General features: G+C 46.5%; 1 protein-coding gene across 2 annotated transcripts; it reads left to right on the top strand.

Moving 5' to 3' along the window:
- Nucleotides 1-522: 522 nt before the first annotated feature.
- Nucleotides 523-24,975, top strand: efna1a (ephrin-A1a). Of its 2 annotated transcripts, none has more exons than XM_080735731.1 (6): nucleotides 523-778; nucleotides 20,081-20,376; nucleotides 21,302-21,367; nucleotides 22,035-22,136; nucleotides 22,642-23,234; nucleotides 23,901-24,975. In XM_080735731.1, exons 1-5 carry the CDS (start codon nucleotides 681-683, stop codon nucleotides 22,767-22,769), a joined length of 690 nt encoding a protein of 229 aa, XP_080591857.1. In that variant the 5' UTR covers nucleotides 523-680; the 3' UTR covers nucleotides 22,770-23,234; nucleotides 23,901-24,975. The 2 variants fall into 2 exon arrangements, with proteins under 2 accessions (XP_080591857.1, XP_080591856.1); XM_080735730.1 differs by having other exon boundaries at nucleotides 22,639-23,234.
- The last annotated feature ends 248 nt before the right edge of the window (nucleotides 24,976-25,223 follow it).

The raw sequence follows: 25,223 nt of genomic DNA, 5'->3' as shown, positions 1-25,223 counted from the left end.
TACATGAAGGCAGTTAACAATATGTTTTTATCCATAGTGACAAAAACATTCTGTACACGTTTTTTTATGAAATATTTAACAGCAAAAACGTGGTATAAATAGCTATTTTTCAATAAGATTTCTCGAATTGCTCTGAAAATAAAGACATGGGGGAAAAGAGGCACAGACAGTTAGACATTTCGATCTTAAGTCTACTGTGCTGTTGGAAGACAAAGTAGCACAACATTAGGTGTGTTAATAACACACTGTGTGTTAACTGTTAAGTTTGTTTTTGAGCCTCATCATGTAAAAACAAGAATCAATGGCGCTCCGGGGGGGTGGTGTTTATCAGACAGCGTCTCTCGGACAGGCTTCTCATTGGCTCTATGGGCAGAGGGGCGTGGCGGACAGTTGTAGTCGTTTTACAAAACCAACCTCCACGCAGGTTACCCCTTTCATTCACTACGGATTTCCTGACTAGATCTGATCTCCGCGCAGTTTGTGTTTACAGAAGAATCTATTTGTTGTCTTTTCCCCCGTGCTGCAGCTGCTTGCACAAGTTGTTTAGCTTGCAGGCTCGCGATTGACGGACGCATCCATCTTTGAGAAGTCTATTGGTCTTTTTTTTTGTTGCAGAAACTACCTGAGGTGTTTCTCTTTTTTCTTCTCGTTTTTCTTTGCTTGCACACGTCCACTCCACAATGGATTTGGTTTGGATTCTGTGCTTGCTCGCGACTATCTCCGCCTGGTTTGCATCTGCGGAGCGCCACAGTGTCTACTGGAATAGCACGAACCCAAAGTAAGTGGTTGTTGTACAAATCAAATCATGTGGGATTCTATGTCTACGATTCTTATCCGCTATCTCTTATTAAACCCACAGCACCCCGGGTCCAGAAGTACTTGTGTTTGCCCAGTTTGTAGGCTAATTGCGAAAGTTAATGTATGTATGCAAATCTGATCTCTCGATCATGCATATCGTGGTTTCTTATCACAATGCATTTGGCATTGGGCTGCTGCTGGAATTCATGCATATTCAACTAGTGCGTTATAGACTATATCACTGTGATGGGCGCAACTGGCTGCCTGTTGTCATGATAATGTTAGGCTTGACGGGTTCTCTTTTCTCTTGGCTGAGTTGGCTGCCCTCTACCGCTCTGACCCCTCCCTTCCACCCACACGGATCACAACTTTCTGCCACTGAACCGTATTGTTACCTTATTGCTGCAGTTTACTTTAATTCTTTGCCGAACCTCAGGTCAAATCTGAATGAATCTGTCTTGTCTTGTCTACCCCATTCCCTGATAAGTTACATCTTAATTGTTACATATATGTAGGCTCAGGGGCGTCACAAGGGGTAGGAAAGTGGGACTGAGTTACTGGGGCCCAAGGTGGAGGGGCCCTAATAACTTCATCGGTGCCGCGCTGTGAGCTTGTATATCTGCTATTTTTGAAAAGTGGTGAAAATGTGTGAAAATATTTGAATATATGTATTTTTTAAGCGAACATTTCTAACTCAAATTTAGCTTCTGGGGGTCCCTGGAACTAAATATTTTGAGATCGGGCTCCATGGCCAAATACATATCATCTTGGGGGTCCTTGACATAGGTTTCTTGCACACATTTTCACGATTTTTCAAAAATAGCAGATATACAAGCTCGCAGCGCGGCACTCGGTGCCGCGCTGTGAGCTTGTATATCTGCTATTTTTCAATAGTTAACATTCATGGGGGGCCCGCAGGGAATCCTTGTACCCAGGGCCCAGAATTTGGTGTGACGCCCCTGTGTAGGCTACATATATATATGTGAATGTGATTGAACTGTATTGGTTCTGCCTGTTTATTCTAGGGATAGATACAGTAAAATATGTGTAGGTCATTGGTTCTCAAAGTGGGGGCCGGGGGCAGGGACCCCCAGAGGTCCTTGAGGGAGTTCCAGGGTGACCTCAGAAAATGATAGTTGGGGACCAAATTGACCCTTGGGTATGTAACTACTATGTAATTACTCTTTGTGTTAAATCAACATTGATTTTACAATATAAATTGGGGTCTCAGAGATAGAAATGCCATTAAATGGGGGTCCATAGCCTATAAAGCATATCAAACTGGGGGTCCTTGAAATTAAAATGGTTGGGAATCACTGCTAGAGCTGTAAAAAAAATCTTCTCTTATGGGGGTCCCTGGCATATATTTTTCAAATGGGGGTCCGTGGGCTAATAAGTGTCAATGTGGGGGTCCTTGACATGAAAAGGCTTGAGAACCACTGGACTACCCCTTCCCTGATATTTTACATTCCTGGCAAACCCTGGTTCTGCCTTTTTACTCTGCCTGTTTATTCTACTGATAGATACAGCAAACTACACTGAATAGGTGTAATGTAGGCTACTCATTGTTACTTGGTGCAAAATGGTCTGGCCTTGTAAACGTCTATGCGGATAAAGGATGTACTGTTGTTTATAGTCGGAGAACAGGACTGTTTGATTGCGTTTTTCCATGGCGCTCAACTGAAAGAATTGCTCCACGGGGAATACATTTGAGTGAGCATGATCTGTGAAGATAACATAAAGTGCTCCCTGCTACTAACTACATTGAAGTGTTCCATTTTTTGGTGTGTTTTCTAAGCGACTTCAATGTGTTTTGCCGCCAAACACTACAGTAATTGTACCACTGACTGTAGAACCAAGAGCACCTATTAAAACGCCTTGCCCTGATTTAATTCCAGCACTTACAGTTTCTCCTTGTTTTTCCTTGCTGCATGTTGCTGCTGCCAAACTGTTTTCATTCAATGGATCATTTACTCCCAGTCAGTCCATTGAGGCAGAAGATAATTAATAAGCTCCATATCACACGCAAAGGAAACCTACAGATATTCCTGGTACGGCCTCGGTGGAATATTCCTGTGTGGGTTTTAAATCTTTGAGTCACTACAGCGGTGTTGAAATAACAAGATGCAATATCCTCCTCAGAGTCAGCCGACAGTTTTGTTCTTTGTAATGAGTGGGAGTTTATCTCGCTCCATCTCCCATATCTGGAGATGATATCGCATTGTGGAGCTGGGCTTTGCTGTCAGGGAGACATGGAGGTTGTTCATATTTCAGGTGGTAAGATGATATGTAATGGACTATGACAGAGACAGAGGAGGTAACTTGAAGCCTGACCAGTGGGTCACGCAGTGGGAGAGAGATGGATTGCTCAGGGAGGAGAAATTGGAGCTCAAATTGTTGGGGTTAGGGGCCATTCGAAATAAGTGGGGGTCAATTAGAGTTATGGTTGATGATGGCAGGGTGAAATGGCTGGGGTTTGTGGGAGGAGGGTAAAGGTTTATGCTTGTACACACACTCGCACTCACAAACACACACACATACACACCACAGGCACTGGAACACACCCACGTAGACAGAGGCTGACAAGCGCAAACACACAGTCTCTTGGCAGACACTCACTCAATCACTGCCCAGCGCACACACAAGTCACACTAAAAATGACACTGTCTCAATCAATCACTGGAGCTGGGTGTGCACACTCTCACTAATGTGCAAACACATGTCCTAGCTTGATTGTAAACAGCCAGATATTAAAACTCCCCCTACAGAAAACGTCAGAATCCATTTTAGATCCATTCCTCTCTGTCCTGAAGCCTGATTTACTGGTATGCTTCATTGCGTGGTGGTGGCGTGGCTTGCCGAAAATAACCGATGTTCACGTGACAGTCTGTTGTTTTTCCTTTTGCGAAGCCACTGTTCATCCATCCAAGTATGAGTTATGTTTGATGCTAGGCAGGCATGTTCATTGTTATCAGAAAGTCACATTTATTTCCCAATCGGATCTGTCATCATTATGTGTTCCACTGAAAAATCAGAATGAAAGCGTCTGTCCATGGAAAGTGTTTTGTTACATCACTGCAGAGACACAACAATGCAATTTTTTTCCTGTGAATATACTGGTAATCCGTCCCTTGCACTTGCTATTTTTACTATTGGATGTGTGCACTAATCTGCCCATTCGGTCATGGTCACTTAATCCTGCTTTCACAGAAATATCAGCAAGTTCGGGAAATGTTTTTCTTTTTCATTTGTTCCCTGCGACTTCATCATTTCTCGACCCAGTTTCTTGACACCACTGACGTCAAAACACAATTCTTGGAGTCTTTATGGGATTTGAGGCCAAATTGTCACTCCTAGTTTTTGTGGTTCATTGTTGATTCATAGCCTTGATTAGAAAGTGGCTGTGATTTCCTTGTTGAATGTAAAGAGGTGAATCAGAGTATACGCAAATGGTGTGTGTGTGTGTGTGTGTGTGTGTGTGTGTGTGTGTGTGTGTGTGTGTGTGTGTGTGTGTGTGTGTGTGTGTGTGTGTGTGTGTGTGTGTGTGTGTGTGTGTGTGTGTGTGTGTGTGTGTGTGTGTGTGGGTGTGTGGGTGTGTGTGTGTGTGTGTAGTACGCCTTGGGGCATGTTGACTCCCAAGGTCGTAGTTGCCCGAGAGCTTGCTACATGGTCTGTTTCAGCATGAGTGAAATCTGTTCTTGACAGCATTGTGTGTGTCTGTGTGTGTGTGTGTGTGTGTGTGTATGTGTGTGTGTGTGTGTTTATGTGGTGTGTCAGCAGCGCTCTTGGCAGCCTGTTTGTTCGTGTATTTGTGTCAGGGTGAACAACACAAAACGCTTTGCATCTAATTACCAGCAGCTTAATCACCAGCTCTGTACCGGTTGATTCCCAGAAGTTGCTTCACCAGTATGCCCAGTCAGCTTGTGCCTCAGCATGCCTGCATGTGTACGTGTCTGCTTGAAGGGAGTGTCTATGCGGGGGGGCTCAACGTGTGTGTGTGTGTGTGTGTGTCAGACTGTGTGTGCACACGTGTACAACAGCCCCAGTAACAAATGACTGAGCGACTCACAGCCTCATACTCACATTAACCTGACCGTCCACACACACACACACACACACACACACACACACACACACACACACACACACACACACACACACACACACACACAAGCCTCACGGCTGTGATTGATGTTAACATCGTCCCCAGAGCCCTCTGGACTCGCCTGCCTCAAATGTGAGGCAATAATCTACTCATTCACACTGCTCTTTCTCCTGGAGCCCTCTCGCAGTCCTCTCGTTTGCTGACAGCACGGCTGTGGCTCCCTCCTTTTCTTTTCTCCCTCGCTCCTTTTCTTTCCTCCATTCCTCCTCCGCTCTGTACCTGTCTCTCCCTTGCTCCACCGCCTCCCTCCCTCCCTCCCTCCTCCTATTGGCCTTGGCAAGGTTCTCCTTTTCAAGCTGGTTCTGTGGTCTAGAGTTCAGTGTATCTGTTAACTATTTCACGGCTCCCCCGCGCTCCCTCGACACAGTAAAGTCCTCTGTTCAGTTTTTCCTCAGTGCTTACAGGGTCAATTTCTACACACAAAGTGTTCAATTTAACACCGGGGATTCACTGTGTAGGCTGGAGGACCGTTCCTTTTCATTTGGAACCATTTTCTTCAGTCACCATCACCACTTTCTATGCTCCCCATATATGAGATAATCACCTTATCAGATCATAGAATATGTCTCTTTCTCCGGTTTTCCCAAAGAATGTGTTCATTTTTACTTTAGTGATGAGGTTATAGATAGATATATTTTTACCCGACTCGGCCAGCTGAACTGTGTAATTCAATTAAACGGATACCTTTGTGCCTGCATTGGCAGCGATGAATGATGTTTTTGAAAGGTAGGTTTCACCCTCACGAGGGATTCCCAGACCATTTAGCCCGTCAATTTGGACCTCGCTTTTTTCCCCTTCTCACTTTGTTTTATAATGCTTCCCATACAAATTGGTGGAATGCTCTTCACGGAGTGCCACAGAAAGAGAATGGTACCGGGTGTGACTGATTGGGGGGGGTCAGAGTTCAGTGTGTGATGAAGTGGCGTGGCCTCTATCGGTCTGTCAGTCAGCAGTGCTGTGGCGGTGGTCCCTGAATGCCCGCCTGCCACTCAGCTGGGCCTCCCTTCACACAGCCGTGGCTCGGCCTCTGGGAAACTCTGATTCCATCCCCTCTGTCTGTGGGTCCCCCCCTTTCGCTCCCTCCACCAGCTTTTATCTCAACTTTACAAGCTGCCTCTTTTCAGTCTATTATTTCCTCACCTCCATCTCTGGCTCTCCAAGAACAGGAGGTGGAGGGGGGCTCGGTAAGAGGTGTGGAATTTTTTTTTTATCGTTCTTGGCACCCGTAGCGATTCGTCACTAGGCACTTTGCCCTTTGCTTCTCGCACTTTTTTTTCCTTTCTCTCTCTCCCTCTTCCTGGCTTCACTACACTCCATAGTTTTCATTCCTTCCTCCACCTTTCTCTTCCTCTCCCCGCAGCCACTCCAAGTCTTCCCAGAGAACTCAATTCCCATTTCTTTCTTTTCATATGCCTGTTCATGTGTGCTCCTCGTTCCCCTCTTGAGGTTCTGGAAGTGGTTGGGCCAGTCTGAGAACTCCCCAGCCATGAAAGAACAGGAATAAGATTGTGTGTGTGTGTGTGTGTGTGTGTGTGTGTGTGTGTGTGTGTGTGTGTGTGTGTGTGTGTGTGTGTGTGTGTGTGTGTGTGTGTGTGTGTGTGTGTGTGTGTGTGTGTGTGTGTGTGTGTGTGTGTGTGTCGGTATGTGGGTATTTGTTTTGAGAGTGATAAGGTTGAGTAGTGAACTCTATGGGGTGTGATCAGGCGGAGGCACTAGATAAGGGATTTCTGCACTGTTTAACAATGGATCTCTTTCTTTTCTTTCTCTTTCTTTTCAGAGTAAAATAATCCACGTTTCCCCTACTTCAATCACTCCTGAATTCGGCCTTCTCGCCTTGTCTTTCTGGTCCTGCATCCTCTCCAGTAATTTCCTGAGTCTGTTTCTTGCTCATCGTCTCTCTGACTCTCTTTCGCTCTCTCTCTCTCCCCTTCGACAGCCTTAATCTGCCCTGGTAATCTGTCTGGTGAATTAAATCTGGAGAGAAAGGGGAAAAACTGGGGAGAGATTGCAGAACGGCTGGTAATCGGTTAGAAGTGTGTGGAACATGGCTTTATGTTTACAGCATGCAATAATCTGTGACAAGACGATTTTTAGCCCAGTGGCCATATTGACATGTCCTCAAGGTTGTCAACATGCTCCTTCCTCCCCTGTGCACTGTGATAAACCACACTTGTCCCCGTGTCAGAGGCAGAGGGGCTTGTTTTATGGAGTATGTGTTGTCAGATAGCAAATCAGGCCAAAGGTTTTCACCACCGCAGCCAGCTAGTGTTACCAAACCGTGCGGGCTGTGTGTGTGCGCGCGTGTGCATTTCCCTTTAACCAAGTACAAGCACTTCCTGGCTACGCAAGCTTTTCCCGGGAAAAGCGCGTATCCTGTCTACACAATAAACAATATGGTTCTCACACACCAGCACACGCAAGCTGTAAAAAAGGCTGGACTTGAGGCTGTACTCACACACAGTTTGATTAAATTTTCCCAGGGTCGCGGGGGAAGTTAAGTTGACACGTTTAAAAACATCGCCAGTGAGCGAAAGTGTATTGATAGTGATTGATAGCGCGATTAGTCGTTCGGTGGCGCTACTACATGTAGCTGCCAGGCATTGATGATGAAGAGGGACACGGTACCATGGCCTCCTGCCCCGAGCCTGTCTCGATGTCCAGTTTCAGCCCTCAATCTTGCCTGGATCATTTTCACTGTAATCAACCCCATGGGTGTTTGTGTCTGCTCCCTGTCCATCCCAGTGCCTCTTCCTTATCTATGCACCAGACTTCCTCTGCCTCCTACTCCGTCTTCCCCCTCCTCGCCTCTCCTCCTCCTCCTCCTCTCACGCCGGCCCCGCAATAATTGTCTTCGGTGTTTTACAACCGCTCGATCCCAGACGAAAACATCGAGGATGAAAGAACCCTTTAGTAAATAGATGTACAATTATGATAAACATAGCCCGCACTTTCTCTCTGTCTTTGTGTGAGTGAGTGTGCGTGTGTTTGTGTGTGTGTGTGTTTATACATGTGAGTGTATGCTTGTGGATGTCAGTCAGCGTTTGCCTTTGTATCCGTCGAGACTTGTTTGTCGTTGCGCAAGTCCTTGCAAGTCATTGTGAGATTGTCCAACACTGTTCAACAATTGTGTGAGCGTTGTGAGAGACAGAAAGAGAATTAGCCTACAAAGGGCAAATATTGTCTCTGAAACGAAGCATTGTGTTTGTCGTGTAAATAAGGGTCATTGTGTGACCTTTTATTTTTCCCACTTTTGTTTGTCTCCCCTCTTGGTTGAGTAATTGGATTTAGGCTGTAAACTTGTCCCTACAGCACATCGTCACTGTCGGGAAGAAACCTCGTATCTCCATGTTTCAAATGTGTACGTTTTCGCAAAGTAGAGCCCTGCTTCATCATACAAGGCCATCGCACAAAAGTAGTGAAAACAAGCAGATCTACAAGCACACAACGCCTCGCGGTGCGAGGCATTGTGGTGCTTGTAGATCGGCTGTTTTCACTAGTTTAAATCATTTTTAAAATGATAAATACAAAAAGAACGGTTTTGGATATACAAGGTTTCCACCCAACAAAAACGAAATCCATGTCTCTTGTCCTGCCTGCACTGGCGCTTGAATGCCACTTACTACTGCCCCCTAGAGACGAGCTTTACTACCACCATTATTGGCACATTGTGTGTCTGTAATTAAGAGCCGGAACAATACGAAAAAAAATGCTCATAGACTGCGTGTGCTCCCTGTGGAATTCATTATGCTACACTTGAGGCCCGGGGCTGTGATTGGATTAGAACAGGGAGGGAGGAACGCTGGAAAACGAAGGTTTATCTTGCAGAAATCAATCTGGGCCAAAATCGATGTTCTTACACGGATATTTGCCTCCTGAGGAATGTGATATCAGCGGTGACCTTTCTGTTCAGGGCCATATAAGATACAAACGGCTCAAGGGACAGTGAAGAGACAATTGTAAAGATCACCGGCATTCATCTAAGTCTCCCCGGTTCACTGGCATTAGGCAATTATTGTACAGCTGGACTTTTTCTGTTTTCCTGTGTTGTTTTTGCTTGGAGCCGGGCCAACCGCCCACAGGCACTTGTCAGTACAACCGACGACGTGACGTGAGCGAACCGAAGCTTGAGTGACGTACAACGAAATGATGACTGACAAAGACATCACTAAGAAAAGCAGGAAAAAAGGGAAGGTTAGGTAATTAATGTACAGAGAGGGAGAGGCGCAAAGGACTGAGAGAAAGCGTTGGGACCACATTTGTTTCTATGACAACAAGCAACGTTGCCACGCTGCATTGTGGCTGGGCTTTCGCAAGCGGCGAGCGAGTCAGAAGGCTTGCATATTTGGGATGCCAGCGGGACGCGTCGTGATTGGTTCGGAGAGGGGTTTGGAGGACGGGTGGGAGGGGAGGAGGGGAGGGATCAGGTCGGCTTATTGGGCGATGAAAGACGGAACAGAGAAAGGGAGGGGCAGCCTGACATTGACGCATGGACAGACGGACGGATGAAACGAGGAAGAATTTTGACTGCATAAAGGAACGCGAGGCGGACCGGCTTAACCGAGCTCATGATGTACTTAAGAAAGACTCGCCACTCTTTAGCTGCCTTTCTTCCTCTCACACGCCTCCTCTTTCTCTTAAAGTCCCCCTAACTGTTTTTCATTTTGCACAGGATGAATTCTGAGTGGAACAACTCCCCTGTGCACGCACACACACACACACACACACACACACACACACACACACACACACACACACACACACACACACACACACACACACACAAACTGACTCTCTCACTTTCCCCTCTGCTTCCACGAAAGCACACACATACATATACACAGTCATTTAGTCCACTGGTTCTCAACGTTTTCAGCCCGCGACCCCCAAAATAATTATATTTCAACTGGGAACCCCCCACCCTGACGAGTACTAAAAGATGAGGCATTACATTTTGTATAACACGGTTCTATTGTGAAAATAGCCGACATTGCTCATAACATTGTGTGAGCATGTAGATCTGCTATTTTCACAATTTCTGCCTCTAATATTTGACAATTTGGCCAATGTTTAATTTGTCATTTTAGAGTTATTAAAAAGTCCTGAAATTGTCACTTTAGAAATGTGCACATACCCTCTATACACTTAAACTTTATATTGGTTTGTTTACTGTAGAGTGAGAAAACAATGTTTGACATTAAGCCACTCATCTGGGGACCCCCCCCAAAATAATTTGGGGTCCCGACCCACAGGTTGAGAACCACTGATTTAGTCCAGTTCTTTTTCCACCCACTAAATCCAGGGCAAGGGTGGTAATACCACATATCTATAGTGAGGACAATGGGGGTGGAGGCACCAGCCCTACCCCCATCTCGCCCTCCTCTCCCCGGCCCGGCTCATCGTGTCCCCCTGCTCTGGGCCCTAGTGTGGACTCTAAGCCCCTGTATTAGGCAGGGTCTGGTGCTGCTGAATGGACCCGGGCTCAGTCCCTGCTCCACCCCGTAATCCAGGCTCGGACGAGCCGATTAGTCCCCCCCCACCGCAGGCATTCCTATCCACTCATCCGTGGCATAGTCCAGTCACCTTTTAGGCCGCATTACTGGTTGCATTATAACCCCATGGGAAAATAAATTTGTATTCCTGGCAGTTGGTGTTGGTACGTAATTACACGAAGCTCTGAGATGGCCTATGACATGTGGATCCTGATGCTTGATTTCTACTGTCTGTTGCGTAGCAGAAATGGCAGATCTACAGAGCTGACGAAGCGTCACGCTGCAACGGGTTGTGAGCTTATAGATCCGCTATGTTCGGTGTGCGACACCGCCACGCAACTAAGTATAAGTCACAGTGGACGATAACATGTCAAACTGTCGGGAGAGTTGTTTGGACCAGAGAGCCTCTACTCTAGCTCAGGGGTCTTCAACAGGGGGTCCTCAGAGTTACTACAGGGGGTCCTCCAAATCTTTGTGTGATAGGAACTTGTTTTTTCCCCCCTTTCTTATATTACATATGCAGTGCCATGATTTTCGGGTCCCTGCTTCATCTCTCTCTCTCGAGTCGACTAAGGAAGGGGTCCTTGGCCTTAAAACGTTGAAGACCCTTGCTCTGGCTGCATTAGCGCAAGCAGTACTACAGCCCAATATGGAATGGGGGAGGAGGGGCATGTGATGTGAGATCAAAATAGCTGCAGTGTAAATATGGTGAAACGCAAGGTGCTCATGATTTTAATGGGATCAACATGTCCGCTGGAAGCTCAGCGAGGCGGAGACCATGTGTTTTGGTTCTGCTGGGTTCAGCGGTCATCATAGCTAGGTTGGTCTGTCAGCTGTGGTGGCTCTTGTGTGCTTTTGAATGGATCTGCTGGGTCCATGTTTGAAGAGTTGCCACGGTTACCGCCTCTAGGATTTTGAACACGCAAAGTGCACACAAGTGCTTTTCTGTGTGGTGTGTGTGTGTGTTAGGGATGGGACGATAAGCGATATTATCGTCGTGATGGAAAACACTCACGATAATCGTATCGTGGAGATTTAATTTATCTTGATATATTCCTCATGCACTGGTATCAATTCACCTTTTATTTGCGGAGCTGCGTGTCCGGTACCACTTAAACCCTCTATAATTGGTCAAATCTACTTATAATATACAAACTTGATACAGTATTTTTTTTTCACTCTTGTGAGCATGTAGATCTGCTATTTTTTGGCAAATGTTCCGCCCCAGGATTAATGGATAATGGATTTTGATTATCGCGATAATATTGTAAATTGCGATTTCTTTCGTCGCAATAATGTTGATATGAAATTTTCATATCGTCCCATCCCTAATGTGTGTGTGTGTGTGTGTGTGTGTGTGTGTGTGTGTGTGTGTGTGTGTGTGTGTGTGTGTGTGTGTGTGTGTGTGTGTGTGTGTGTGTGTGTGTGTGTGTGTGTGTGTGTGTGTGTGTGTGTGTGTGTGTGTGTGGGGGGGGGGGGGGGGGTGCGTGTGTGTGGTGCATGTGTGTGTAGTTTATGTGTGTGTGTGTGTGTGTGTGTGGTGTGTGTTCATCTGGGTGTTAGAGACCCTCCAGTGCTTGCTGACTCGGCGATCGTCCGACCTTTGATCCTCTGGTCCGGCCTCCTCCCTCTCAGAGCTCCAACATTCCACAGGGCGATGGAGTGCACAGATGAGAGAGGGAGATGGATGGATGGAGGGATGAAAGGGAGGGGGTAGAGGTGCAGAAGAAAGCAAAACGCTGGCCAGAGAGAGATTAAAGAAGAGAGATTAGGCCTCCTGCCCCTGAAGAGGCTCCAGTAAATCAGGAATTCACTCTGGGAAGGAAAAAAATAAAACTGGGAGAGTGAGGAAGAAGAGCAACAGTCTGTAGGCTATTTTTTCACACCAGACCACACGCACGCACGCACCAAGCGCGCGCGCACTCACACACGCATGCATGCTACCGCTTGACATTCCCTGGCTGTCTGCTATCATCACCATTCATTATCCCCTCTTATCGTCACAGAAACGCACACCCAGATTCCTCAACAGACTCCTCAGACCCGATGCGCGCACACACACACACAGACACTCGTACGCAGACAGGCGTACGGTACACACGCCCACACATATAGACTCGCTCTCAGGCAGATACACACACACACACAAACACATGGCACACAGTTCCCAGTCGCATGTCTGCATCCGTGAACCATCCCCAAGTAGAGAAGAAGTAAGCAATTTACCCCGAGTGAGAGGACATTATGCTCTCATAATGTCCGCAGTGAGGGTGTTATCGGACGAGGCGCAGCCGAGTCCGATAACACACTCACTCAGGACATTATGAGAGCATAATGTCCGACCCCGAGTGGTAAATAGCTTTTCTACCACTTTTTCCCGTATACATGAAAGAAAACACATAGTTGTAACTTGCAAGGATCTTAAGTTACAATCATTATTGCCTATAAAACTTCCGCGAGACAGCAGATAGTTCCACCAACAACATCTTCTACTCACCAACAGATGGCGCCAACTCCATACTAATCCATGCGTCTAGCTTACAGCTAAGCTAACGTCAGTTAAAAGCACCGTTCCGGCCGTAAATAGAGGCTGTTCGCTTCCAGAAAGGCATAGGTTCAGAGAAAAGGGGCTTTAAAGTTGGCGGATTGCATTGGATCCAAATAAATCGGCGACGATAGTACGCACGTTAGTAAACATAGGACCGCTGCGACCTTCATTTGTTGGTTGGGGGACTACCTCCTGAAGTCCCCGGATGTACACTGAGGCGCATTGATCTCGGACACACAACTTTGCGGCAGTTGTCCTCTCATAACCTCCGGAATTTAGCCAATCAGAATCCAGTATTTGAACACGTGACTCGAAAAAGTGGTAGAATACCCCGCGCCTCCCACTCCGCCCCTTCTTTCTCCTGGTGGTTATTTCTGTTGGGCCGCTCAACTCTGGCATCCGCATGAATACTCGCGGGGGAGCCGTCAAATTAGTCCGCCATGCTGTGGCGCAATTGATTAATACTTAGTCGTACACCGGTGTATAAATTAGTCATGACAATGGCAGGGAGAGACACTGAGGAAGGCACGGGGTTTCCGCAACTGTCTGGTCTGGGAGAGGAGACTTCTTGATGACAAGAAGCAGACCCTCTAGATTAGAACAAAGAATGGGAGCTGTGTTGAGTCTGCAGAATGAAGGGTGACATAATTTGTGTTTGTCTTTTGGCCCCGGGCTACTTTCACATGGAGACGGACTGTGAGACTTTTGTGTTGTTGGGGTCCGTCAATCGACCACTTAACATTTTCGGAATTATTTCAGAAATAGCCGATCTACAAGCTTTTTTCAACAGTTTTAAGATTTTCTGAAATCCCCTATCAATGAGTTGTGACTTCTAGATCGTCTATTTTTTACATAATTTAGAAAATGTTAAGTGGTTAATTGACAGACCCGAACAACACAAGTCTCACTGTGTCCGTCTCCACGTGTAAGTAGCCCGGGGCCATATTTTTCCGCCTATAATGACGCCCTTTGCCAGGACTATAAGTGCTTTACAGCATTGCATTCCAACACTGCAAGTGTTGGAGAGAAGTGAACTGAAGTGAAGTGAGGATAATCCAAACTCATTTGCTGTTGCAAAAAAAAGAAGTCATGGTGACCCTGCTTGGCTGTGTGCATTCAGCCCGTGTTCTCTGCCCTCCCATCAGCCAGTTGCAGGCAGCGCGTGAATGGAGGCACTGTATGAAGAGCCCTGGCATTGATAAAGAAGCAACTGTAGCGCTCGCATACAACACACACACACACACACACACACACACACACACACACACACACACACACACACACAGAAGGAGGAGAAGATCAAAAGCCATTCCTAGCTCCGAGCCCTCTGACCCACCCCCAACCCAACCCAACCAACCTCCCACCCCTTCCTCCTACCATTCATTCTGCTCTCTCTCTCTCTCTCTCTCTCTCTCTCTCTCTCTCTCTCTCTCTCTCTCTCCCTCTCTCTCTCTCTCTCTTTTCATCCCTCTGGCTCTCAGCCTGGGGGGAAAGACTGTGGTTGGTTGGGGGGAGGGAGGGAGTGGGCGGAGGAGCATAAGTTGCCCCCTGGGTAACTTTAATACCCTTTTTTGTGTTTTAATTGTGCTTGACCCCCCTCCCTCCTCCTTGTTGTTTTTGTTGTGGTTTGATGAACACATTGGGGCCATACCACGACCAGCTTCTTATCATCAGGGCCTGGGGTGTGGGGGTGGGGTCATGCTGCTGCCGTCAGGGGTGTCGCACCAAAGGATTCACTCTGACTGCGTTATTTTGTGTTTTAACTATTGAAAAATGGCAGATATACAAGCTCACAGCCGCGCTGTGAGCTTGTAGATCTGCTATTTTTGAAAAATCGTGACAATTTGTGCAAGTCTTTGAAAATGTTAGAATGTTAGAAATGTTTCTGTCAGTGATGCTCGAAACCTTTTCATGTGAAGGACCCCCAAAATTATATGTATTTGGCCACGGACCCCCATCTCAAAATATTTAGTTCCAGGGGACCCCCCAGAAGCAAAATTTGAGTTACAAGCTCGCAGCGCGCCACTCGCGCTGTGAGCTTGTAGATCTGCTATTTTTCAATAGCTAAAGTATATAAAATAATTAAGGCCCCTCCACCTTGGGCCCTAGCAACTCAGTCCCATTTCCCCCCCCTTGTGACGCCCCTGGCTGCTGTTGTTGGGGAGTTGAGGTGGGGGTCTGGGATAAGAGGGGGCTGTGTGTGTGTGTGTGTGTGTGTGTGTGTGTGTGGTGTGTGTGTGTGTGTGTGTGTGTGTGTGTGTGTGTGTGTGTGTGTGTGTGTGTGTGTGTGTGTGTGTGTGTGTGTGTGTGTGTGTGTGTGTGTGTGTGTGTGTGTGTGTGTGTGTGTGTGTGTGTGTGTGTGTCTGTCTGTCTGTCTCTGTTTGGGTAAATCGTCAGGCTGAAAGACAAACCACATTGTTTGCTAACCAGCGTTATCGATTCCACTTTGAGGGACGAGGAGAATAAACACTTTAGCGGCAAAACACTTTAGTGGCAATGCGGTAAACAGAGTGTGGCAGGCGAGCAGCAGATAAGAGCTAAGCTCTCTGGACCATCGCTGAAAATGATAATTATTACCACCACCACCACCGTCCCCCCCCCCCCCCCCAATCGGAGTTGGCACACAACTAAGCTCCTCACTGTTCATTTATCCATTTGTGTAGGGATTTGGGCACGGCATCATCATCACACACTCACAGCTAGATGGCATGTTGATTGAGTCCTGGTTGGCAGAGAGGTGGGTGTTCGCTGGGCTTTTTAACAGGCCAGCATTGCTCTTCTCGTCATGGTGTCGTGTCGTTGGCTAATCTGCTCATCAGCATTGAGGCGGTGCAGTGGAGCGGGAGTGGATGCAGAGAGAATGGTGTTATGGTTGGTTGGGGCCCGGCGTGGGGGTGGTGACGGGACGGGAGGTGGCGTTTTTGGAGAGCAGGAGTCAGGGCCCCCGAGTTTTTCGGAGCCACAGCGTTTCTCAGCCAGTGGCGTCAGTTCAGCAAAAGCTAGGGTATGGCAAAGATGGGAGATAGGCTTTACATTTTCGATAACACGGTTCTATTGTGAAAATAGCCGATCAACATGCTCACAACGCCTCAAAGACTTTTAAATTTGTCAGTTTTTTACACAGGTTTCTATGGTGTCTTGGGCTGGATATGGCAGCCTGGAAGGGAAAATCCTGTTTGGGCGGTGTAGCGATAAGGCCATATGTCACAGTTATTGGCCACGACATTGCAAGCGGCGCGAAGGCCAGCGGACCTTGGTCAGGGCCGGCCGCGCGAGTTACGAAGCCGTGGTGAATGCAATCGTTATATTTATGCCCAGGCCGTAAGGCCTGGGCAAGCGCACGATAAACGCATGAATGGGATGAAGCCTTATCGCTACTTCGCCTTATCGCTACATCACCCAAACGGGACTAGCCCGCCTGGAATGGTTGTTCAAGTGCAGCTAAACTTGGCATGTTAGTAAACAAGATGGGGAGAATATAAGTGTGGAGAATATAATTATATAATTACCATTTTGTTCGATTTTGCACTTTATTTTACTGTAATTTAACAACATAATAACCAGCACAGATAGACAAAGAGACATTCATGGATTTAAAAGTATAAGTGGTAAACGCATGATAAACGCATGAATGGGATGAAGCCTTATCGCTACTTCGCCTTATCGCTACATCACCCAAACGGGACTAGCCCGCCTGGAATGGTTGTTCAAGTGCAGCTAAACTTGGCATGTTAGTAAACAAGATGGGGAGAATATAAGTGTGGAGAATATAATTATATAATTACCATTTTGTTCGATTTTGCACTTTATTTTACTGTAATTTAACAACATAACCAGCACAGATAGACAAAGAGACATTCATGGATTTAAAAGTAACTTCTATAACCCCCCCCCGTGACCCAGTGTATGGCAGCTGCATACCCCTGCCAAACCCAATTGACGCCCCTGTGGTTGGGGCCCCGGCGTGGGGGTGGTGACGGGACGGGAGGTGGCGTTTTTGGAGAGCAGGAGTCAAGGCCTCGAGTTTTTTGGAGCCACAGCGTCTCTCTGCTTTTTTTTACCAGGGGTCCCCCGGCAACAAACAACAACACCAGCCTAACGAGCGGCAGGGGCCCTTTGCCCAATGCACTTTGATCGTTAGTCCCACATATGGACCTTGTCATCCAAACACTAACCTCCCCCCCCCGTCCCGTCCTTGAAAACAAAATCCCCCACCAAATGTCACTTGTTGCATTCAGGGGCTTTTTTTTTATGAGGAAACGGTTGGAATTCTCTGAGAAAATCTCTTAACCAAGTCCCCCGACCGGAGGTGAAATGGCTCCAATGTGGAGGTTTTTATTGGCTGTGTGTGTGCGCGTACGCGCGCGCTCGTGTATGTGTGTCAATAGCGGCCCTGAAAGGCTGCAGGGAACCCAAGTGTTCTGTTCCATAGATCTGTGTGGTGTTAATGGATGTGACTAACAAATACACAAGCACTCTAACATAAACTTCTCAGTAGTTTCCCATCTACTCTTTCCAGCCTGGGCCAGGAAGTGACCCACTCAAACACAAACTGGACAGCTTCTGTGCAGGCCGTTGAAAGACCGACTAGCCATTATATGTATTGATTGCAAAAGCAACAGAACCCTATCTTAGACACACATTCTGGAGACGTGTTGTGAAAATATTGGAAGTCCAGTGAAGTTCATCCATTCTCTGGGAACCCCCTGGTGAGTGGAAACGGTAGGAGACGGTAAAGGGATAAGCACAGCTTGAGTAACTGAATACTGTGTGTGTGTGTGTGTGTGTGTGTGTGTGTGTGTGTGTGTGTGTGTGTGTGTGTGTGTGTGTGTGTGTGTGTGTGTGTGTGTGTGTGTGTGTGTGTGTGTGTGTGTGTGTGTGTGTGTGTGTGTGTGTGTGTGTGTGTGTGTGTGTGTGTGTGTGTGTGTGTGCGCGCGCGCGTGTCAGTAGTGTCTGGGGGTACTTGTCTAGGTGGTGATGTATGAGAAGCACCGAGTTGTGAGCGTGCACGTGCACGCGTGTGTGTTAGCAGTTAGCTACCGTTCTGTGTGTGTGGGGTGAAAAATGGCCTCGGCTGAGAGGGGATCCTCCGCACCGAGCAGCTCCCTGGGGGATAATTCAGTTACCGAGGAGAGAGGTGATTTATACTTGGTTGTCGCGCCTTGTCGAGCACCCAAAATAGCCGATCCGCAAGCTCACGGCGCGTCGCACTGTCGACGCCTCGCAAGCTTGTAGATCAACTATTTTTTCGGTGCGTGACACGGCGCACAGCCAAGTATAAATCAGGCCAGAGGAGGAGGAGGAGGAGGGTTGGGGGGACGTGGTGATGATCCCCTGGCGATCAACGTGTAATATCTGTGAGAGAAAAATTGAACTAGAAAGAGAGGCTGTGGAGGGAGAGGGGGGGGCTGGAAAAGGAATCAAGAGGAAAAAACAGACCTGGTTGAAATAGTTCGTATCAACCTATTTGGAGGAGCCAACAGGTGGTCTGCTGAACATGCAGATGTCGTCGTCACCGTACGTCCCGTTCTTCAGGGATGACTACTAGGGATGGGGCGATATTAAAATGTCATATTACGATTATTGTGACCAAAGAAATTGCGATTTACGATATTATCGCAATAATCAAAATCTATTATCCTGGGGCGGAACATTTGCCAAAAAAATTGATCTACAAGCTCTCAACGCATCACGTGTTGAGCTTGTAGATCACAAAGACATTTGATAGAGTGAAAAAAGACTTGTATCAAGTACGTATATTATAAGTACCTTTTACCAGTTATAGAGGGTTTAAGTGGTACTGGATATGCAGCTCGGCAAGTACAAGGTGAATTGATCCCAGTGCATGACGGAGGACGATATCACGATAAATTAAATCTCCACAATACGATTATTGAGTGTTTTTTATCACGATAAACAATAATATCGCTTATTGTCCCATCCCTACCTATGACGCCAATGCTAGCACACAAAGTCTGCTTGCATACTAGAGAGAAATTGTGCAGTTTTTCCTTATAAGAAAACGTAATTTTTTTTAAAGGGTGGTGGCGACGAGGAGGAAGGAGGAGTGGAAGAGGCTGGGGATGAAGGGAGGGTCAGAGGAGAGGAAAGGCAGGCAGTCAGGCTGTCTCCGTCTCGCTCTCTCCCCGTATCTCTAATGAGAGGGAGTGTGGTGCTGGGTGACGGGCACAGACAGTCACCAGACGCATGCTCTCTCGGGGTGTGTGTGTGTGTGTATGTGTTTGTGTGTGCGTGTCTCTCTGATTCTCCCTTAATGAAAGGGAGACCTTTACTCTTATTTACGTCCCCGAATCGTGTTCCTAGTAACCTCGGCCTGTGTGTGTGTGTCTGCTTCGATTTGGGTGCCTTTGTCATTATGCATTTTGACTTGCCTCTTGTGTGTCTGTGTGTGGGGGGTCGCAGATGTCAATACTCATCTCCTAGATCCGTGGAGTAATATCTCCAGGATCCATGGCATGGACTTAACGGACTACTAATGTTTCTCTGTGAAGCCCGTCCAGCTCCTGAGGGGGTAACAGGATCAGTGTGCACTCAGCGCTAGCTCTCATACGCGGAAAGCACGGCGCAGCATTTCACGCCCCGCCGCCCGTTCATCCATATTTATGTACACGTTCTCCGTGCCGTGCTGCTCGCATTTCTCCCCCCTTTTTTCTCCGGGTTTTCTCCATCCCTTCTAGTGTGTCTGTCTGACACGCATACATAGAGATGCATCCACACACACACACACACACACACACACACACACACACACACACACACACACACACACACACACACACACACACACACACACACACACACATACTGTATGCATTGCACAAGCCATACATTCACAATCAGCAGTATCGCACACACACACACCATTTCTCGCTCCCCCGCACTGTCCATCTTTCGTCTGATTTCCCCGTTGTGCACAGACACGTGTGACCGATCGATAGATAATCACGGTTTTGAGGCTTGTATTTATTGCCGCTCTGTAGCCAATCCTTGCGGTTATTAATCTCCTGCCACCCGACTAACCATCCTCTCTCTCTCTCTCTCCCTCTCTCTCCTCCGTAGGTTCCTGTGGGACGACTACGCGGTGGAAGTGCGTCTCAACGACTACCTGGACATCGTGTGCCCCCACTACCCGCTGGGCGAGGTGCCCTCGCAGGACGCCGAGCGCTATGTGCTCTACATGGTGGAGCGCGGCGACTACGACACGTGCAAGCCCCAGTCCTACGACCAGATGCGCTGGGAGTGTGGCCACCCGTTCGCCCAGCACGCCCCCGAGAAGTTTTCGGAGAAGTTCCAGCGATTTACGCCCTTCACCCTGGGCAAGGAGTTCCGCCAGGGAGAGAGCTACTACTATATCTGTGAGTTGTCCCTCCCGAGTCTTCGCTGTGGGTCTTTTATCGAGACAAAATGGGGTTTTGTTGAGGCAGTTGGTAGGCACAGTACCTGCATGAAGTAAAACAGGGGTTCTCAAACTTCTTTAGGCCGTGACCCCCAAAATAAACATATATGAACTGGGGACCCCCACCCTGACAAGCACTTGGAATTGTAGGTATTACATTTAATGTGACTCGGTTCCACAGATACATGTGTGAAATATTAAGTAAGCAAGAGGCGAACATTGTGAAAATAGCAGATCTACATGCTCTCAACGCCTCGCACTGCAAGGCGTTGTGAGCATGTAGATCTGCTATTTTCAAAATGTTCGCCTCTTGCTTACTTAATATTTGTCAGTTTAGCCAGTTTGGTATTAGTATTTTTTAATCATCTGGGGACCCCACAAAATAATTTGGGGAACCCACTTGGAGTCCCAACCCTAAGTTTGAGAACCACTGAAGTAAATAAAAAAATCACACAAGGGAGACAATCTGTACAGTACACATTTACGTTTGTGTGTCTATTTAACTGTGACTGGTTGAACTTTGGCTGAGGACCAGGACAAATGAGGCCAGCTCTTTGAAGCTGAGTGTTGACATTATCAGGGTGTCGGCTCTGTTTGCCAGCTCTATGCAATGGCTGCCATTCCCCTCGCATGAAACCCAATAGAAGCGGCAGTGCTGTGACCCTGTCTATGGCTGTAATTAGATAAACGGCCGGACAACAAGACACACACAAGACGCCTGTTCACAGATGGCTCATAATGCTTTGCCGCGTGTCTGTCTGCCTCCGAGGGGGTGACTGTGTGTGTGTGTGTATGAGAAGGTGGGGTGGATTAAGGGGCCAGGGCAGTAAGTGCATTAGTTAGTCTGTAATTAAAGCCTGTGTTGTTTTCTTTCTCCCCTCTAGCCAAACCTCTGCACCACCACGGACAGGAGTGCCTCAGGCTCAGGGTGGACGTCGTTGCTGCTGATGGTGAGTCTCGCCACCCTGGTGGCTGGAGGGAGAACTGTGCACAGTGTGGTGATTAGATCAGTCTTACCTTTGTCTGCACATTACGATCACATTAAACAGTGGTTCTCAACCTGTGGGTCGGGACCCCCAGAGGGGTCCCCAAATTATTTTGGGGGGTCCCCAGATGATTAGTTACATTGTTTTCTCACTCACAGTAAACAGACCAGCATACAGTGTATACATGGTACTGTATCTGCACATTTCTAAAGTGACAATTTAAGGACTTTGAAGACCTTTTTAGTACCTCTGGTCAAACATTGTGAAAATAGCAGATCTACATGCTCACAACGCCTCGCAATGTGAGGCGTTGTGAGCATGGAAGCATGGAATGGATCGAGTCAAGCAATGGAATGGATCTAGTCAAACTAAACGTAATGCCAACTCCTACAATTCCAAGTGCTTGTGCAGGGTGGTGGGTCCCTATTTCAAATATGATTATTTGGGGGGGATCACAGCCTGAAAAGGTTGAGAACCACTGACATAAAATACACAGAAACAGCACATTAGGTACAACACTGAACATCACAGTTGAAGGGTAAAAGTTAGTTGGTAGATGCCGTAGGTGGGCTAGACTGAAGCTCTGAGAAGAAGGCTGAGTCGTTGACGGACTGGGTTTGCTTTCTTTCAGGCTCACAGGAGGCCAGGGTGGCTAAAGGTGGAGGCTCAGGTGGAGCTGTAACTGCAGCCGGTGGTGGTGGGGTCCACAAACCTTCCAACAGATTGCCTGCAGGTATGTCCAACTGAACACCACTCCTGTAATTATCCTGTAATTATCTCTGATCCTACGAGAATCTAGCTGCATTTAACGGGTCAGGTTGGCCACTTTCAACCTGGTGTCCCTATTTTGGGGATGTCAGAGCGTGAGAGTCAGCATGATATCAGAGCATACATGGACACGGACATGATGTGCCGTTTCTCACAGTAAACTGCAACCTTCGGTCGCAATAATAATAAATAAACACAAACAAAGAAATCACTTTTCACAAATCGCAAAAATGGAGTGTGTTTTTTTCTTATTTTAGCTGTAATGTAAATGTATTATTTCATAATTCTTTCTTGTCCTATATTTTATGCTTTTTTGTTATACTCAATACTTGTTAACATTTTCATAGCCCCAATAAAAAAAAGTAAAAAAAGAAAGGAAATTAATTATTTATATGTATTAATGTGTGCTTTTTTCCCTTTTCCTCTTGTCCTCCCTCTTTCTTCTACCTCTCCTTCTCTCCTTCCAGCAGATGATCCAGTGGTGGTCCTGCCCGAGGTGCAGAAGAGCGTAAGGACGAGCTCTGCGGCGTCAACAACGCCATCCCTGTTCATCCTGTCGCTGCTGCTCCCAGTCTCATTACTGCTGCTGCTGCACTGAGAGACAATATGAAAAGAACTGCTGTTCCCAGACATTTGTTTTCAGGGACTACAATGAAGACAGTCCGTGGGGATGAAACCACTGACTTAAAAAAAAAAAAAGACATAAGAAAAAGGCAGTTCTCCGTGCCCAGTGCTGGCCACAGGGAGAGCGAGAGAGAGAGAGACCTTTTTGAAGCTTGTAAAGTACATATGGGCTTGCATGCACCGAGCGTGCAGAGTCTCTAAACATTTGAGAGGAAGCATTTGGGCTTAATCTCGTTTCTCAAAAGATGACAGTATTCCTCCCCCCCACCGAGAGATCAAGCTTTGTTTGATTTCCATTCAGTTTTTGTTTTCCAGACACAAAAACACAACGATTGTCCTTGGAAGATCTACAAAGAAGACTATGAAGAACTTCAAGGAGAACGTACAACAGGATGAAGAATAATCAAGAAAAAAAAAAAAAAAAAGACAAATCTCTACAGTTTAACTCAGTTAGCGCCGGGCGACTTTACGAGCGACTAGTTCACTATGGCGTTTGGTGCCGAGCGACTCGGAGCGACTTTTATATAAAAGCATTGTTTAAGCTTTTAATATGTGTTTATAGACGGAGCGAAATGGTTAGCTTACCTCAGCTAATGTCCACACGTAAACCGTGAAAAAAAAAGGATACGATTATGACGTCACCTTTAAACCAGGGCTTCCTGTTGACAACAGGCCTCTGCTAGCGTTAGCCTCAATGCAACCATCCGACCCTCACGTAGCTTCACTAGGTCGGATTTTGATTCTGAAACTTTCTGTGTGGCATCTATATACGTCCCGATGCCCATACCAATGGTGGTTTGAGACGATCAAGCACGAATTGAACAGTATTGAGCTGAAATGGTGACCGGCGGCCCGTCCATGTTAAGTCAATGAGGACCAAGTCAGCGTCTCATCCTGTTATGTGGATTTAAACAGGCTTAACATGGGACCATGTCAGTGTATGGTGTATGGTGGTCTCTAGTGGTCATCTGGTGGTATGGTATGGTGAACGTGCATTCGTTAAGGTGGTCTGGTTAAGGTGGTCTGGGGGGATACAAAATAGCTATTTCCTGGCGTTATAAGCGCACATTCATATTCATATTTTGGAAATCTGGCCCTGTATGAGTTAAAAACACAATTGTACCAGATGAAAATGGCATTTAGTGAAAATGAGAATCTCTTAAACGTTTTGAGCCAAAGATAAGTCAACTTTGCGACGTACACTATTCCACCCTTGAGTATCGTGTACGTTTGTTATTATTGTTAACGTAATGGTATTGAGTGGCATTGATGTCCCAATTTGTTTTTATTTTCTCTAAATGTAGCATTGACAAATGCAGGGGCTGTTTTTCTCAATCATTCCTCGGCAGACTCGACCATGTGCTTTATACTGTAGCACTATACTGCACAATACAGACAAAGGCACACTACTACAGTTGTACATTACAGACTAGGGCTGGGCAATATATCAATATGGTGTTTTGAGACTAGATATTATCCGGGATTTTGAATATTATAATATAATACTGTGATTCAAACATTTTTAAAAAATAGCTGCATTTTTGCTATTTTAGAAAATTGTTGAACATTAAAACAAAAATGTATATCGTCACAATACGATATTATCGACACAATATTGATATCCAGATATTTGATAAGTTGATTGTAGTTGATATCGCCCAGCCCTAATGCAGACACACACTCAACAACACGGGGAGAACACACTACATCGGAATCAACAGGTGTTACATGTACATTCTGTGAAGATAATTTATAAAGTTTGCAGCTGAAAAATGAAATGTTTTACTGTATATACTGTATGTTCAAGAAAAGAAATGTTTACTGTTGGGGGATCGGGAGAGTGCTGTAGAGCACAATGAGTACGTGCGTGAAAGAGAGAGTGTGTGTACGTGTGTTAGAACTACAGAGTGAGAGACTGGGCAAAAATTGAGAGCGAAAAAGTGACAAAACGAAAACCTTAATCTGCCAAAATCGAACACTGATACGTTGTGTGTAGCAAGGAGAGGCCGGATCTCTCCGTTTGTTGGATCTCGCCCCTGTAGTGGTTAAACAACCTACAGTACTTTTAAAGCCTGATGTGTACAAAGTTGCGTGCCGATCTACTCACATTGTGAGCTTGTAGATCAGCTATTTTTTGTGCGCGACACCGTCGTACAAAGTATAAATTAAAGGAGTAGTTCACCAACAAAATGCATTTTTTTTCCTATTGATTAGTCATGCCGTGGAGACTTGAGTTCAATAATATTTTTTTGTATTCGACGCATTCCAAAGACAAAAAAAATTATTGTAGTAAATTTACCCCCATTGATTCTGGATGGGAACCCAAATAAGACCCAAATGCATTTGGGTGAGAATCAATGGGGGTAAATTTAGGGTCAATGGTCAAGTAAATTTACCCCCATTGATTCTCTCCCAAATGCATTTGGGT

The sequence above is a fragment of the Nannobrachium achirus genome, assembly GCF_963921795.1.
Source record: "Nannobrachium achirus genome assembly, chromosome: 10".
Lineage (NCBI taxonomy): Eukaryota > Metazoa > Chordata > Actinopteri > Myctophiformes > Myctophidae > Nannobrachium > Nannobrachium achirus.
Note: the sequence above shows the minus strand (reverse complement) of the source record. Positions and strands in the feature narration are given on the sequence as shown.